The 14,690-nt window shown below is 44.4% G+C and overlaps 1 protein-coding gene across 17 annotated transcripts in view; it reads left to right on the forward strand.

Annotated features, from left to right (window-relative positions):
- The window catches only part of TP73 (tumor protein p73), a 362,139-nt gene that overhangs the window by 302,442 nt on the left and 45,007 nt on the right, over nt 1-14,690 (forward strand). For all 17 annotated transcript variants that reach the window (XM_063943359.1, XM_063943364.1, XM_063943365.1 and 14 more), the window contains one exon: nt 1,481-1,667. In XM_063943359.1, the coding sequence (XP_063799429.1) occupies nt 1,481-1,667 (187 nt within the window). The remainder of the gene's footprint in view (nt 1-1,480; nt 1,668-14,690) is intronic.

Genomic DNA, 14,690 nt, shown 5'->3' on the forward strand with positions numbered 1-14,690 from the left:
TAAGGCATATTACCTGTCCTAACCTGCCAATGAAAATCTTTAATGCAATATAATATCATTTTATATACGTTTTCTTCAGCGCTCGCTGTACAATGTGCAATCATAATAGAAAAGGCAGTGTTTTGTATGACTCAAAAAGATGTAACCACGACTTTCGGATTAAATAAAGACTCATCCCAATCACAGAGAGGGAATTAAATCAACAATGACGATTCCTTGGTACTGACTTGTTCTGGATTAAATTTTTTCAAAAAGATTAATATTTAAGGTTAACAAGTAATGTTTAGTTTTGATTCAAATAAAATAAAATAAAAAAAACCATTAAGACGTACAATAAGTTAATTGATTACTCTGTGTACCTTAGTTCTTATATTCTTAATAATGTGGTGTGTACAATAGAAAACATTGTATCTACAATAGAAAACATTGTATCTATATTTTCCAAAAGGCAACTCTGGCCAGGATTTATCAAGCCTTGCAGAGTGATAAATTGCACGGTGGTAACGCATCAGCCAATCAGCTCCTAACTGCCATGTTACAGGCTGTGTTTGAAAAATGACAGGAGCGGATTGGCTGGTACTGTATAACCGTGCAATGTATTGCTCTCCAAGGCTTGATAAATCTGTGCCTTTGTGCGTGGAGGTGGTGATAGTTGGGGGTGGGTTTCCTGAGTCAGGTCTTGGTGTAATGTATGTAATTTTCTGAAGAGGTTGTGCTGAATTTGTGAAATTCCATAGTGGGTGCAAGTGGATATGGGGTGCGGGTTGCTTCTATATCCGGTTTACTATAGGAAACGAGCGTACATTCTCATACCTCCCAATACTGATGGTTCTGGTGGGACAGTGACGATTTGCAAAACCAAAAGGAGCACAGGTTATCGAGAAATGCCAAGGATGCATAAAATCTGTTGCATGAATATAGATGAATATCGTAGGTGCTAATTTTGTCCGAATTTTGCACTTCTTAAATGTTAGGAATAATGCATTCTGCTAAGGGAAGTGCTGAGTCTTCCGTTAGGCCAAAAGGTTGTGTCGGAGATTCTAAAGCAACCAAGGAGGATCGAGGTTAAGCTACAATGATATCGTCTGGTGACATCACCAGATGACATCATTGTAGTTTAACTTCGATACTCCTTGGTCACATGATCACATCATAGAGTGTGAAGAGTGTTTCATCCGGTCTGCAGCTGGAGTAACTTTGTGAAAGGGGTACAAAGATTCACATTCTTCCTTCAGTATAAAAGTTGCATTATGATGAGTCACAAGGAATTTCTCTGTATTAGTTAGTTTTTTAGAATGTTAAGCCAAAGCCAGTTATCACCACCTCGGTCATCCTCTCATTACACATCTAACTCCCTTGGTGAATTTCTCAGCTACTTTAAAACACTTCTGTATTTATCATTTTACATTTGTTCCAATGACCATGCTCTAGTTTTCTTACTTGTGTCCTGTGACATCTGACTGTTCTATTTCTGTTTTAGTATTCTCCGTTGCTGAAGAAGCTCTACTGCCAGATTGCCAAAACGTGTCCCATACAAATCAAATTATCCAGCCCACCTCCACCGGGCACAGTCATTCGGGCCATGCCAGTCTATAAAAAAGCTGAACACGTTACAGAAGTTGTAAAGCGCTGTCCGAATCATGAACTGGGGCGGGACTTTAATGATGGTAAGTATGGATGTTGTTCTGTGTTCTCTGATACATACAGTCAGAAATGACATCCTGCATAATGAGGTTTGTACAGTGCCAGGATAATGCAGTGTGTCTATTAAAGTGACATTAAGAGAAAGAGACAAAAGTGTGAGTGTTTTATTTGTAAAAATGCTAATAAAGTTAGCTTCAATAAAATCCAGCATGGCCGGGGAGGGTAAGCCACGCTTTACATCATTGGTTGGCAGTATTTCATTTATCACAAGTAGTCATTTGCCAGACAAAGGGCCGCATACTTTACCTCTGTAGAGGGCACGGGTATGGTGAGCTCCTACAGCCTAAATAGTCTGTTAACTAGTGATCTTTCCATCTTTTGGGGTTTTAAGCAGTCAGCATTCTGATTGGAGGATAGCTCCAGCCATTCACCAGTCAGCATGCTGACAGCCATTCACTGTCTGGCTGCAGGCTGGGAGGCAGGTACTGTAGGTGTCAGAAAAGTTACCACTGAGATAACTGTCTTGTGTCAGCCAAATGATCACAGTGGCATTGGGAAGATTGATCAAAGCTTGGAAAGAGATAAACGGGGATATTCAATTAGACCTGAAGAGACATCGGGAGTAAAAACCCCCGATGTTTCTACGGGTGTTGCAGTCGGGCTATTCGATTAGCTCGTCCATTTACACCCGTAAACACACATGCTCAGTGAAACCTGTGTGTTTTCGGGTGAAATAGCCCCATTTTCGGATGAAAACGGGTCTGTTATCTGGGATTTTGCTTCGCCTGCTGGAGGCAGGTGAAACAAAATCCCTGATTAGCGGCGGCTTATCGGGGCTAATTACATATCCCCCCTCCAGCAATAATTTTACACCCGCAGTCGCTGCGGGTAATTGAATATCCCTGAAAGTATCAACCAATCAGCTCCAGTCATTTTTCAAACACAGCCTGTAACATGGCAGCTAGGAGCGGATTAGTTGGTACATCTCTGACCAATTTATTTCTCCAAGCTTTGATAAATCCTCTCCTTAAGTCATTGTTCTCGCTCTGGTTGAGATGTGTTAAAGCTTGGATAGAAGTTGCTAATAGCAACCAATAAGCGTCACACTGTCATTTCATAGACTATGATGGATAAATAATAGCTAGAAGCTGATTGATTTATCTGGGCAACTTCCCCACTCCACCACATTTCTCTGCAAAGTTTGATACCTCTTCCCTTTTGTGGTATGATAATCAGTAGGAGGGACAGACAGATGATATTGCCCAGGTCATACAACCACTCTGAGCCCCAGCAGGACACTACCACCCTGCACCATATAACATTGCAGCAATACTATAGGAATGCTCCCCGCGCGTTCCTATTTCCGCACTCGTGCTGCCTACTCATACTTGGGGGAACCAGCCTGTTGCTTTGGTAAATAGAAAGGGCAGTGTAAAAGTAGTATTGGTACACCTAAGTGTGGGTGCTGTGAATTCAAAGCCATACCTGTAAAACAAAGGAAACCTTATGTGTGAGATAACTATATGTTTCTACAAGCAAAGCTGCAGATTACAACAAACTATCAGTCATTGCAATTTACCAAAATGTACTAGGAGCTGATTCAATTTTGTAATAAGATTCTGTGTCTATAGGTGTCAAATTAGTGCATTTAGGGCGTCATTCTGAGTTGTTCGCTCGCTAGCAGATTTTAGCAGCATTGCACACGCTAGGCCGCCGCCCTCTGGGAGTGTATCTTAGCATAGCCAAATTGCGAACGAAAGATTAGCAGAATTGCGAATAGAAAATTCTTAGCAGTTTCTGAGTAGCTCCAGACCTACTCACAGATTGCGATCAGCTCAGCCCGTTTCGTTCCTGGTTTGACGTCACAAACACGCCCTGCGTTCGGCCAGCCACTCCCCCGTTTCTCCAGACACTCCCGCGTTTTATCCTGACACGCCTGCGTTTTTCCGCACACTCCCAGAAAACGGTCAGTTTCCGCCCAGAAACACCCACTTTCTGTCAATCACACTCCGATCACTTCAACGATGAAAAATCTTCGTTCGGACTTGAGTAAATCTACTAAATTTTGTGCTAAAATACTTAGCGCATGCGCACTGCATTCCATGCGCATGCGCATTTTTGCCTTAATCTCTCCGTTGCGAAAATCGGCAACGAGCGAACAACTCGAAATGACCCCCATAACTTCATATAGTGATGTATGTTCTTTAAGGCACTTGTGGAGGGTAGAGCTTATTATATAGAATTCTCTGTTTAGGTTTGTACAGTTTCTTCCACTTAATAAAAATAATGTAAATAAGACATTAATCCAACAGCACCTATAGAAAATTGGTCTGAGGGTTCCCCTTTTGCTACTCATTGCAGTATATAGGCCCCCATTTATCAAGCTTTGGGGAGTGATACATAGCACGGTGATAAAGTATCAGCCAATCAGATCCTAACTTCCATGTCACAGGCTGTGTTTGAAAAAATGACAGTTAGGAGCTGGTTGGTTGGTACTTTATCACCGTACAACTTATCACTCTCCAAGGCTTGATAAATTCGGGCCATAGTCTGAACCAATGATTATGCTACATGTGTTAGACTGGAAAGTCAGTGAGGTCATTTACAATCAATGGAGCTGATTTGGATTTTGAAGCAAAGCAAAAAAAAAAAACATCACATACTGTAACTTACCAGGAAAGACTAAAGGATCTTAATAAGTATAGTCTTTAGAGAAGGGAAAGGGGGGATGTGACAGAAACGTTCAAAGATGTCAAGGTTTTTTTTTTAACAAGGTATAAGAGGGAGAAATTCTCCAAATGAAGAGAAGTATTAGAACACGAGGACTAAACTGTAGAGATATCGGTTCAGGGGAAAGTTAAGGAAAAATGACTTCTCATAAAGGGTAGTGGATAGGTGGAATAGCCTCCTGTCAGAGGTGGTAGAGCCTAATACCGTAGAGCAATTTAAACATGCTTGGGTTAGACGTATGAATATCTTTACATAGAACTAAGGAACAAATAGGGGTTGAGCTCAGAATATATTCGTTACCATAGTCCAAATGTGTATGTATATATATATATATATATATATACTATATATACACACACACACACACACACACACACACACACACACACACACACACACACACATTAGGACTATAATAATACCCAAGTGCTTTGTCACTAATATATTCTGAGATATGTAACTATCCATCCATCCAGGATATACCAGCAGTCTTGAACCACAATGCAGTCTTGAACCACAATATGCCCTGGTGCACTGTTCACAAGTGTGAAATAGTCTAATAACCAAGAACGGCATTTATCAATGCATACTGTATGTATATGTGTGTGTGTATATATATATATATATACACTGCTCAAAAAAATAAAGGGAACACTAAAATAACACATCCTAGATCTGAATGAATTAAATATTCTTATTAAATACTTTGTTCTTTACATAGTTGAATGTGCTGGCAGCAGAATCACACAAAAATTATCATTGAAAATCAAATTTATTAACCCATGGAGGTCTGGATTTGGAGTCACACTCAAAATTAAAGTGGAAAAACACACTACAGGCTGATCCAACTTTGATGTAATGTCCTTAAAACAAGTCAAAACGAGGCTCAGTAGTGTGTGTGGCCTCCACGTGCCTGTATGACCTCCCTACAACGCCTGGGCATGCTCCTGATGAGGTGGCGGATGGTCTCCTGAGGGATCTCCTCCCAGACCTGGACTAAAGCATCCGCCAACTCCTGGACAGTCTGTGGTGCAACGTGGCGTTGGTGGATGGAGCGAGACATGATATCTCAGATGTGCTCAATGGGATTCAGGTCTGGGGAACGAACGGGCCAGTCCATAGCATCAATGCCTTCGTCTTGCAGGAACTGCTGACACACTCCAGCCACATGAGGTCTAGCATTGTCTTGCGTTAGGAGGAACCCAGGGCCAATCGCACCAGCATATGGTCTCACAAGGGGTCTGAGGATCTCATCTCGGTACCTAATGGCAGTCAGGCTACCTCTGGCGAGCACATGGAGGGCTGTGCGGCCCCCCAAAGAAATGCCACCCCACACCATTACTTACCCACTGCCAAACCGGTCATGCTGGAGGATGTTGCAGGCAGCAGAACGTTTTCCTTGGCATCTCCAGACTCTGTCACGTCTGTCACATGTGCTCTGTGAGAACCTGCTTTCATCTGTGAAGAGCACAGGGCGCCAGTGGCGAGTTTGCCAATCTTGGTGTTCTCTGGCAAATGCCAAACGTCCTGCACGGTGTTGGGCTGTAAGCACAACCCCCACCTGTGGACGTCGGGCCCTCATACCACCCTCATGGAGTTTGTTTCTGATCGTTTGAGTAGACACATACACATTTGTGGCTTTCTGGAGGTCATTTTGCAGGGCTCTGGCAGTGCTCCTCCTGTTCCTCCTTGCACAAAGGCGGAGGTAGCGGTCCTGCTGCTGGGTTGTTGCCCTCCTACGGCCTCCTTCACGTCTCCTGATGTACTGGCCTGTCTCCTGGTAGCGCCTCCATGCTCTGGACACTACGCTGACAGACACAGCAAACCTTCTTGCCACAGCTCGCATTGATGTGCCATCCTGGATGAGCTGCACTATCTGAGACACTTGTGTGGGTTGTAGACTCCGTCTCATGCTACCACTAGAGTGAAAGCACTGCCAGCTTTCAAAAGTGACCAAAACATAAGCCAGAAAGCATAGGAGATGAGAAGTGGTCTGTGGTCACCACCTGCAGAACAACTCCTTTATTGGGGGTGGCTTGCTAATTGCCTATAATTTCCACCTGTTGTCTATTCCATTTGCACAACAGCATGTGAAATTGATTGTCAATCAGTGTTGCTTCCTAAGTGGACAGTTTGATTTCACAGAAGGGTGATTGACTTGGAGTTACATTGTGTTGTTACATTGTGTTGTTTAAGTGTTCCCTTTATTCTTTTGAGCAGTATATAAGTTGTAACACTGTAGGGGTGCAAGGCGCCTCTTCCTGGGGAATATGGCAGCACGCAGCAGCTGAAGAACAACACAAGTCCAGTTTCTGGTACAACTGGCCCGGACAGTTTTATTGAAACAGAAAATAAAACAAACACCAAAAGAAAATACCTTGCCTGTCCGGCACTAACTAAACACAAGATGTTCCTAACTATCACTAAACAAAAACACAGGGTTCTCCAGTAAACACTGTATAGCTCACTTGTATCCGGAAGCGTGTTTCTCTCACACAGATCCCTCCAGTCTTCCCAGGCAGTCTGCCCATACTAATCAGGCTAGCAGCCCTATAACACTCTTACACAGCTGAAACCCTGATTAGCCCTCTGTGAGGCCAAAGACCCGAACTGGGCCCAATGTCTAGAACTCGCCTTATCTCTCTCTCAGAGCCTTTACCCAGCTTTTACAGCAAACTGAAAAGGTTCTGACAAAACAAAAGCATTTTTCCTAGAAGTTTTCATTTTCTAAAACATGTAAGACAAGAACCTGGGACAAACATACCTGCCCTCAAACACTATCCCAGTGTTCTTGTCACATATCCCCCTCCCCTGTTTCGACCTAGGGGCCGGAACGCTTGTAGCCCCCAGACAGAAGATGCGGGACAATGCATCTGCGTTGGCCAATTGTGTTCCCGGTCTATGTTCGACCGTAAACTTAAAGTCCTGCAACGCTAGAAACCATCTAGTTACACGAGCATTCTTGCCTCTATTTACATACATCCATTTTAAAAGGGGCATGGTCTGTCACTAGTCTGAATTGTCTACCCAAGAGGTAATATCTCAAGGTATCTAGTGCCCACTTAATGGCCAAAGCCTCCTTTTCCACAATGGCATACCTTTTTTTATGTTCATTGAGTTTCCTACTCAAATAAATGATAGGGTGTTCGTCCCCATCTCTGGTTTGGGACAGCACAGCACCTATCCCTACCTCTGAGGCATCTGTCTGTACCACAAATTCTTTTGAAAAATCTGGTGTTATCAACACCGGTTGTGAACACAAAGCCACTTTTAACGCTTGGAACGCTTTTTCTGCATCAGGGTTCCATTTCACCATATTTGACTGCTTCCCTTTGGTAAGGTCTGACAACGGCACCGCTGTGGTCGCAAAATTGGGAATAAACCGTCTATAGTACCCAGTAATTCCCAAAAAAGCCCTTACCTGTTTTTTATTCACTGGACGAGGCCAGTTTTGAATAGCATCAATTTTATTCAATTGGGGCCTAATCAGACCTCTGCCTATGGTGAAGCCCAAGTATTTGACCTCCTCCATTGCGAGGCAGCACTTCTTTGGGTTAGCAGTTAACCCTGCCTCTCTGATTGAGTCCAGTACTGCTTGTACTTTAACCAAATGGGACCCCCAGACTGTACTGTGAATTACCACATCATCCAAATAGGCAGCTGCATATTTTCTATGGGGCCTCAAAATTTTATCCATCGCCCGTTGAAAGGTTGCTGGAGCCCCATGCAACCCAAAGGGTAACATCTTATACTGGTACAGCCCCTCCGGAACCGAGAAGGCTGTTTTTTCTTTGGCGCTATCAGATAAAGGTATTTGCCAGTAACCTTTGGTCAGGTCCAATGTGGTGAGAAACCTGGCTGTTCCCAGCCTTTCTACAAGCTCATTCACACGGGGCATGGGGTATGCGTCAAACTTGGACACCTCATTTAACTTACGAAAGTCATTACAGAAGCGTATGCTACCGTCGGGCTTCGGGATGAGCACTATGGGACTGGACCACTCACTGTTAGACTCCTCTATGACTCCAAGTTCTAACATGGTTTTAACTTCTTTAGAAATAGCTTCTCGCTGATCTTCAGGAATCCTATATGGCTTTAAATGAACCCTGACCCCTGATTCTGTGACAATGTCATGTTTTATTATGGTCGTTCGGCCAGGCAGCTCTGAAAATATCTCCCTATTTTGGATGAGAAATTCTTTAACCTGATTGTTCTGATCACCTGATAATGTCTCTGACACCTTCACTGCGGGAAGCAACCGGGGTGAAGACACCGAAGGGCAAGGCTCTGCTGACAGAGACAACCTATCTTTCCAGGGTTTGATTAAGTTAACATGGTAGATCTGTTCGGGTTTTCTCTTTCCCGGCTGGTATACTTTGTAATTAACCTCATTCACTTTTTCCCTAATCTCAAATGGACCCTGCCATTTAGCTAGGAATTTGCTTTCCACAGTGGGTACCAAAACAAGAACTCTATCTCCAGGAGCAAATTCCCGTATCTTGGCACTCCGGTTATAGACCCTCTGTTGAGCACTTTGGGCCTGTTCCATGTGCTCTCTGACAACAGGTACCACGGCTGCAATCCTATCCTGCATTTGTGTTACATGTTCAATAACGCTTCTATAAGGAGTGGGCTGTCCTTCCCACGTCTCTTTGGCCACGTCCAACAGCCCTCTGGGGTGTCTACCATACAACAAATCAAATGGAGAAAACCCCGTAGAGGACTGAGGAACTTCTCTGACGGCCATTAACAAGTAGGGCAACAAACAATTCCAGTTTTTCCCATCTTTATCAACCACCTTTTTTAACATACTTTTTAACGTTTTATTAAACCTTTCCACCAACCCATCAGTTTGGGGATGGTAAATGGACGTCCTGAGGTGAGTGACCTTAAATAATTTGCACAATTCTTTCATGACCCTTGACATAAATGGAGTACCTTGGTCAGTCAAAATTTCTTTTGGTATTCCCACTCTACTAAAAACCTGCACCAGCTCCCTAGCTATCGCCTTGGTTGTGATAGTGTGTAAAGGGACAGCCTCAGGATATCGAGTGGCATAGTCCATTATTACCAGGATATACTGATGGCCCCGAGCGGACTTTAACAAGGGCCCCACGAGATCCATGGCTATTCTGTCAAACGGGACCTCTATAATAGGCATGGGAACTAGTGGGCTCCTGAAATGGGGTCTAGGGGCATGATACTGGCATTCAGGACAGGAAGAACAATATTCAGACACTTCTTTATAAACCCCTGGCCAAAAGAACCTTTGTAAAACTCTTTTTCAGTGGTTTTTTCTGCCCCTAAATGTCCTGCTGTAACGTGACTATGAGCTAAATCTAGTACCGTTCTCCGATAAGGCTGGGGTACTACCAGCTGTTCCACCACATCCTCACCCTTTTTGACAATGTGGTACAAGAGCTTATTACAGATGGCCATGTGGGGATACGTAACCCTGTCACCTGGTACCACAGGCTCCCCATTAACAATCTTAACATTCTCTCTAGCCTTTATCAAGGTAGGATCCTTTAACTGTTCAGATGCAAACAGATCCTTTTTTACCTCCAGCTCAGGCACACTTTCGTTTATAACCACTATGTCTCTGTTCCCAGCAAGAGGGTCCTCACTGGACTCCCCGTCTGTCACTTCCCCAGCCAAACTGGCAAAAGGCAAAGGGTCAGAAAGTTCCGAAGACACACGTACAGCCACACAATCACCAGTATCACCAACTGGCTCTTCACTTCTCACATCTGTTGATAAACGTGATTCCCACAGTTTCCAAAAATGAGGAAAATCCCTCCCTATTATGGCCTTATGCACCAAGGTGGGGACCAGTCCTACTTTAACCATTGCTGACCCACAACAAGTTTCTATATTCACTTCAGCAGTGACATAATATTGGGTATCCCCATGTATGCAAGTTACCCCAATAGGTATTTGCTGGACCTTTAAGGGGTTCACTAACCCAGCTTTCACGAGGGTAACTAAACTTCCTGAATCTAGCAAGGCCTCTACCCGGTTACCCTCTAAGAACACATCACACATTTGTTTTTCCAGCTCAGGTGAAGGTACCACAGTACAGGCTAACCTAGCAAAGAAAGACATTCTGCGACATTCAAAGGCAGCATCACATTGCATGGGTTCTTGCATGACTGGGCAATTGGCAATAACATGACCTGGCATACCACATCTAAAACATTTAACCACACGATTATCAACCCGTTTGGGCAACATAGACCGTTCTAGCCCCATTGGCCTGTCTCCAGGGCCAGTGTTTACAGTCTCTCCAGCCTTGCGTTCTCTTAACCGCCCAGCAACGTTTTCCCACGGAACAGTCTTACCAGTCTTTACTGAAGGGCGCTGTCGAGGATCTATGGGTTGCTGGGTGGTCATCAGTAGTTCCTCTGCTGCCAAATAACGCTCTACCATGTCCACTAATTGGTCAGCAGTACCCGGGTTTCCATGGCTCACCCACTTGCGCAGGACCATGGGCAAAGATCTCAAGTAGCGGTCCATGACGACTCTTTCAACCATCTGGGGACCAGTTAATGTCTCTGGCTGTAGCCATTTTTTTGTTAGCTGAATAAGGTCGTGCATCTGGGAGCGCGGAGGCTTCTCCATGGCGTACACCCAACGGTGCACCCGTTGTGCTTGTACTGACAGCGTGACTCCCAGGCGGGTCAGGATCTCAGTCTTTAGTTTATCATAGTCCCGAGCCTCAGCAGGGCTTAAATCAAAGTACGCTTTTTGGGGCTCACCTGACAAAAAAGGTGCCAGCAGACTGGCCCACTGCGCTTTCGGCCAGTTCTCACGCTCGGCAGTCCTTTCAAACGTGGTCAGGTAGGCCTCCACATCATCAGCCTCGGTCATTTTCTGCAGGAAGTGACTGGCCCGTATAGAACTAGAGCTGGTCGGAGCACTGACGGCCACATCTCCAACCCGAGCTGCAAGTCTCTGCACCACTTCTGCTAAGGCCTCTCTATCCTGACGCTGTTGCCTCCAATTTTCCTCCATTGCCACCTGCTGCTGTCTGTTGGCCTCCTGCTGTAGTCTCCAATTTTCCTCCATAGCCACCTGCTGCTATCTGTTGGCCTCTTGCTGAGCCGCTGTAGCTTGCAGCAGGGCTTTAAGCAGTTCCTCCATGTCAACAGATTTTTCAGGCGGCTTTGTAGCTGCTTTCACCCAGGACATATATCAAACCCTCGGGGTGAGTCTCAGCAACTTCACACTGGGCTGTATCTGCATAAACCACCGTTTTCTGCAGGCCTCATAAAGCTGCTGCTTTCACTTATGCGCAGAGCGGCATGCTCGCATTCTCCACCAAGTTGTAACACTGTAGGGGTGCAAGGCGCCTCTTCCTGGGGAATATGGCAGCACGCAGCAGCTGAGGAACAACACAAGTCCAGTTTCTGGTACAACTGGCCCCGGCCAGTTTTATTGAAACAGAAAATAAAACAAACACCAAAAGAAAATACCTTGCCTGTCCGGCACTAACTAAACACAAGATGTTCCTAACTATCACTAAACAAAAACACAGGGTTCTCCAGTAAACACTGTATAGCTCACTTGTATCCGGAAGCGTGTTTCTCTCACACAGATCCCTCCAGTCTTCCCAGGCAGTCTGCCCATACTAATCAGGCTAGCAGCCCTATAACACTCTTACACAGCTGAAACCCTGATTAGCCCTCTGTGAGGCCAAAGACCCGAACTGGGCCCAATGTCTAGAACTCGCCTTATCTCTCTCTCAGAGCCTTTACCCAGCTTTTACAGCAAACTGAAAAGGTTCTGACAAAACAAAAGCATTTTTCCTAGAAGTTTTCATTTTCTAAAACATGTAAGACAAGAACCTGGGACAAACATACCTGCCCTCAAACACTATCCCAGTGTTCTTGTCACAATATATATATATATATATATATATATATATATATATATATAGTGCTGCCCTCACTGTTGTGTGCAACTCCTGTGTCACTTGTGGCTCACTCTTAATTATACAGCCCTCAGTACAGGCTGAGTCTGGCATTGCAGCACATACCTCTATTTCTTCTTTTTTGGGTCTGTGTGTGCATGGGATGCTGTTGGTTCCCGCCGGACTCCCTCCTCCTCTCTCCCTCTCCTCTATTGGTGTGTGTCGCGGCAGCCGGAAACCAGAAGTGCAAGACCCGGCACCCGACAGGCTTTCAGCTATAGACAGCTGCTGCCTTTCTGTAGTCAGCGGGACTACATTGTCTGAGATGCCAGAACTGCAAAAACACCAAACACACTAGTACCAAAAATATCCAAACCTTCTCCTCCAAGACCAACAGGAAAGAATTCAGGATAGAAGAACAAATAACGTGTGACACGAAAGGTGTAGTATACCTCTTGGAGTGTCCGTGTGGACTACAGTATATAGGGAAGACCATCAGGCCTTTGAAGAATCGCATCTCAGAGCATATTAGAAATATCAGAAACAAAGTGGAGACCCACAGTATCCCAATACACTTCGCACATCACCACAATAGTGACCCCACATGTCTAAAATTCATTGGTATAAAGAAAATCAAAAACAACTGGAGAGGTGGTGATAAAGTGGCGGAAATCTCAAAGGAAGAAGCGAAGTGGATTTACCAAATGGACACCATTACTCCAAAGGGCCTCAACATAGACTTCGACTTGGCGAGTTTTCTGGAATGACACTTTGTCCAGATGATTTATATGAGCAGCGCCACATCTCAAATAAGCACAGATTTTTTTTCAGACCTCCTTATAGATAGGATAAAGGGAGATATCCTTTTCTGCCCTTTTTCCATCTTTCTCTCCCCTATCTCCTCCCCCTTTTCTTCTCTTCTTCATTTTCACTTTGTTTCTTCTTCTTTTTTATTCATCATTTCGTCAGACTGATTTTTCATGATTTTTTATGATCATTTAAAAACAGATAATTTATGAATATTTATAACCTTATATATTTTATATAAATACAATTGTGTAAAATGTATATATGATCAATTCTCTTTGTTTTATAAGTTTAACATATTTTTACAACATGAGTTTCTCTTATTATATACAATGAGAACTTCACCCTTGCAAGGGAGGAAGGAGTTAATGTATACAAAATAGGATCCCATAGTGAGGACCAATCACTGGGAAGCTCTAGGTATATAAGACATTCTCTATGGCATGGCATCTATCCCTGACGAAGCCCTTTATGGGAGAAACGCGTTGGGTCGCTGCATGCTGACCACAGGAGCCGGAGCCTAATCTGACCTGCTGCTGACCTGCTGACGAGACGTATCCCCGGAAGCCGCGAAACCGGAAGCTACTGGCCTGCGTTCCACGCATGCGGGCCAGGCGATACAGGTTGTATCGAAGCTCTGGGAATCGGCTGGCCGGCCCCACCGGAGGTCCACGAGGCGCAATAAGGCACGGACCCGGGAGAGGAGGGGACGGAGGACTCAAAACTAAATAACCTACAGGTACCATCACCTAACAAAGCGCCAGCTCACACAATTATAGTGGGCAATATAGGAGAGTGCTGGGAGCTACCTGTATATTAAAAACGGCTGCAGTAGAAGGGTGTGGTGACCCGAAACTGCTTTAAAAGGTTTTTGAGTTACCAAATTGAGCTGCGGGACAAGGAGGCACACGGCTAAAAAAGTCCACACAAATAGAGACTGTTCTCTTAAGGGACATTAAGTTTCATCTACGTGGGATGAGCAGGTCTCGGGACTTTTTTCTACGCCTCTGGGGCGATTATTGAATCATGTCGGTATAAGGCATTGGTACATTAACACCAATATATGATTGTCTGTGAAAGGCAGTAAATTGACACAATCTATGCACCACTTTGTTTATTAGATGATGCAAAGATAGAATCATGTTGACTCTTTGAATGGAATTTCATGTTCTTTTTACTATGTTTTAAATAAATAAATAAATTTAGATTCAATCAGTCTGACCTACTCTTTCTGGTATTCTCTCTGTAACCCCTGGTGCGCCAAGATATTTCCTTGTTTTGATTCCAGTTAATGCTAGTAAGGGTACTAGTTTATCTGTCGGCTGCACCACTTCGGCAAACCATTGCACCTGACTACCACTGTCTCTCTCACTATCCATTCTTTAACATTTTTCTCTGTCCTTCACACTATCCCCTTCCCCACTTTTTCCAAACCTACGTTCTCCTAAACTAAAGGGGTTGCGCAGATAGTATTTGTTCCTACAGCGGGAGCAGCGCTAATTGCCCTCAGATCAGTTTGGGTCTAAAGCCAACCTCCCTAGCGCCCCCGTCATTCCATCACCCGGGGTCCCTCCTCCTTCAGTTACGGCCATGGTTT

Source organism: Pseudophryne corroboree, chromosome 10 (assembly GCF_028390025.1).
Source record: "Pseudophryne corroboree isolate aPseCor3 chromosome 10, aPseCor3.hap2, whole genome shotgun sequence".
In the NCBI taxonomy this organism is placed as follows: domain Eukaryota; kingdom Metazoa; phylum Chordata; class Amphibia; order Anura; family Myobatrachidae; genus Pseudophryne; species Pseudophryne corroboree.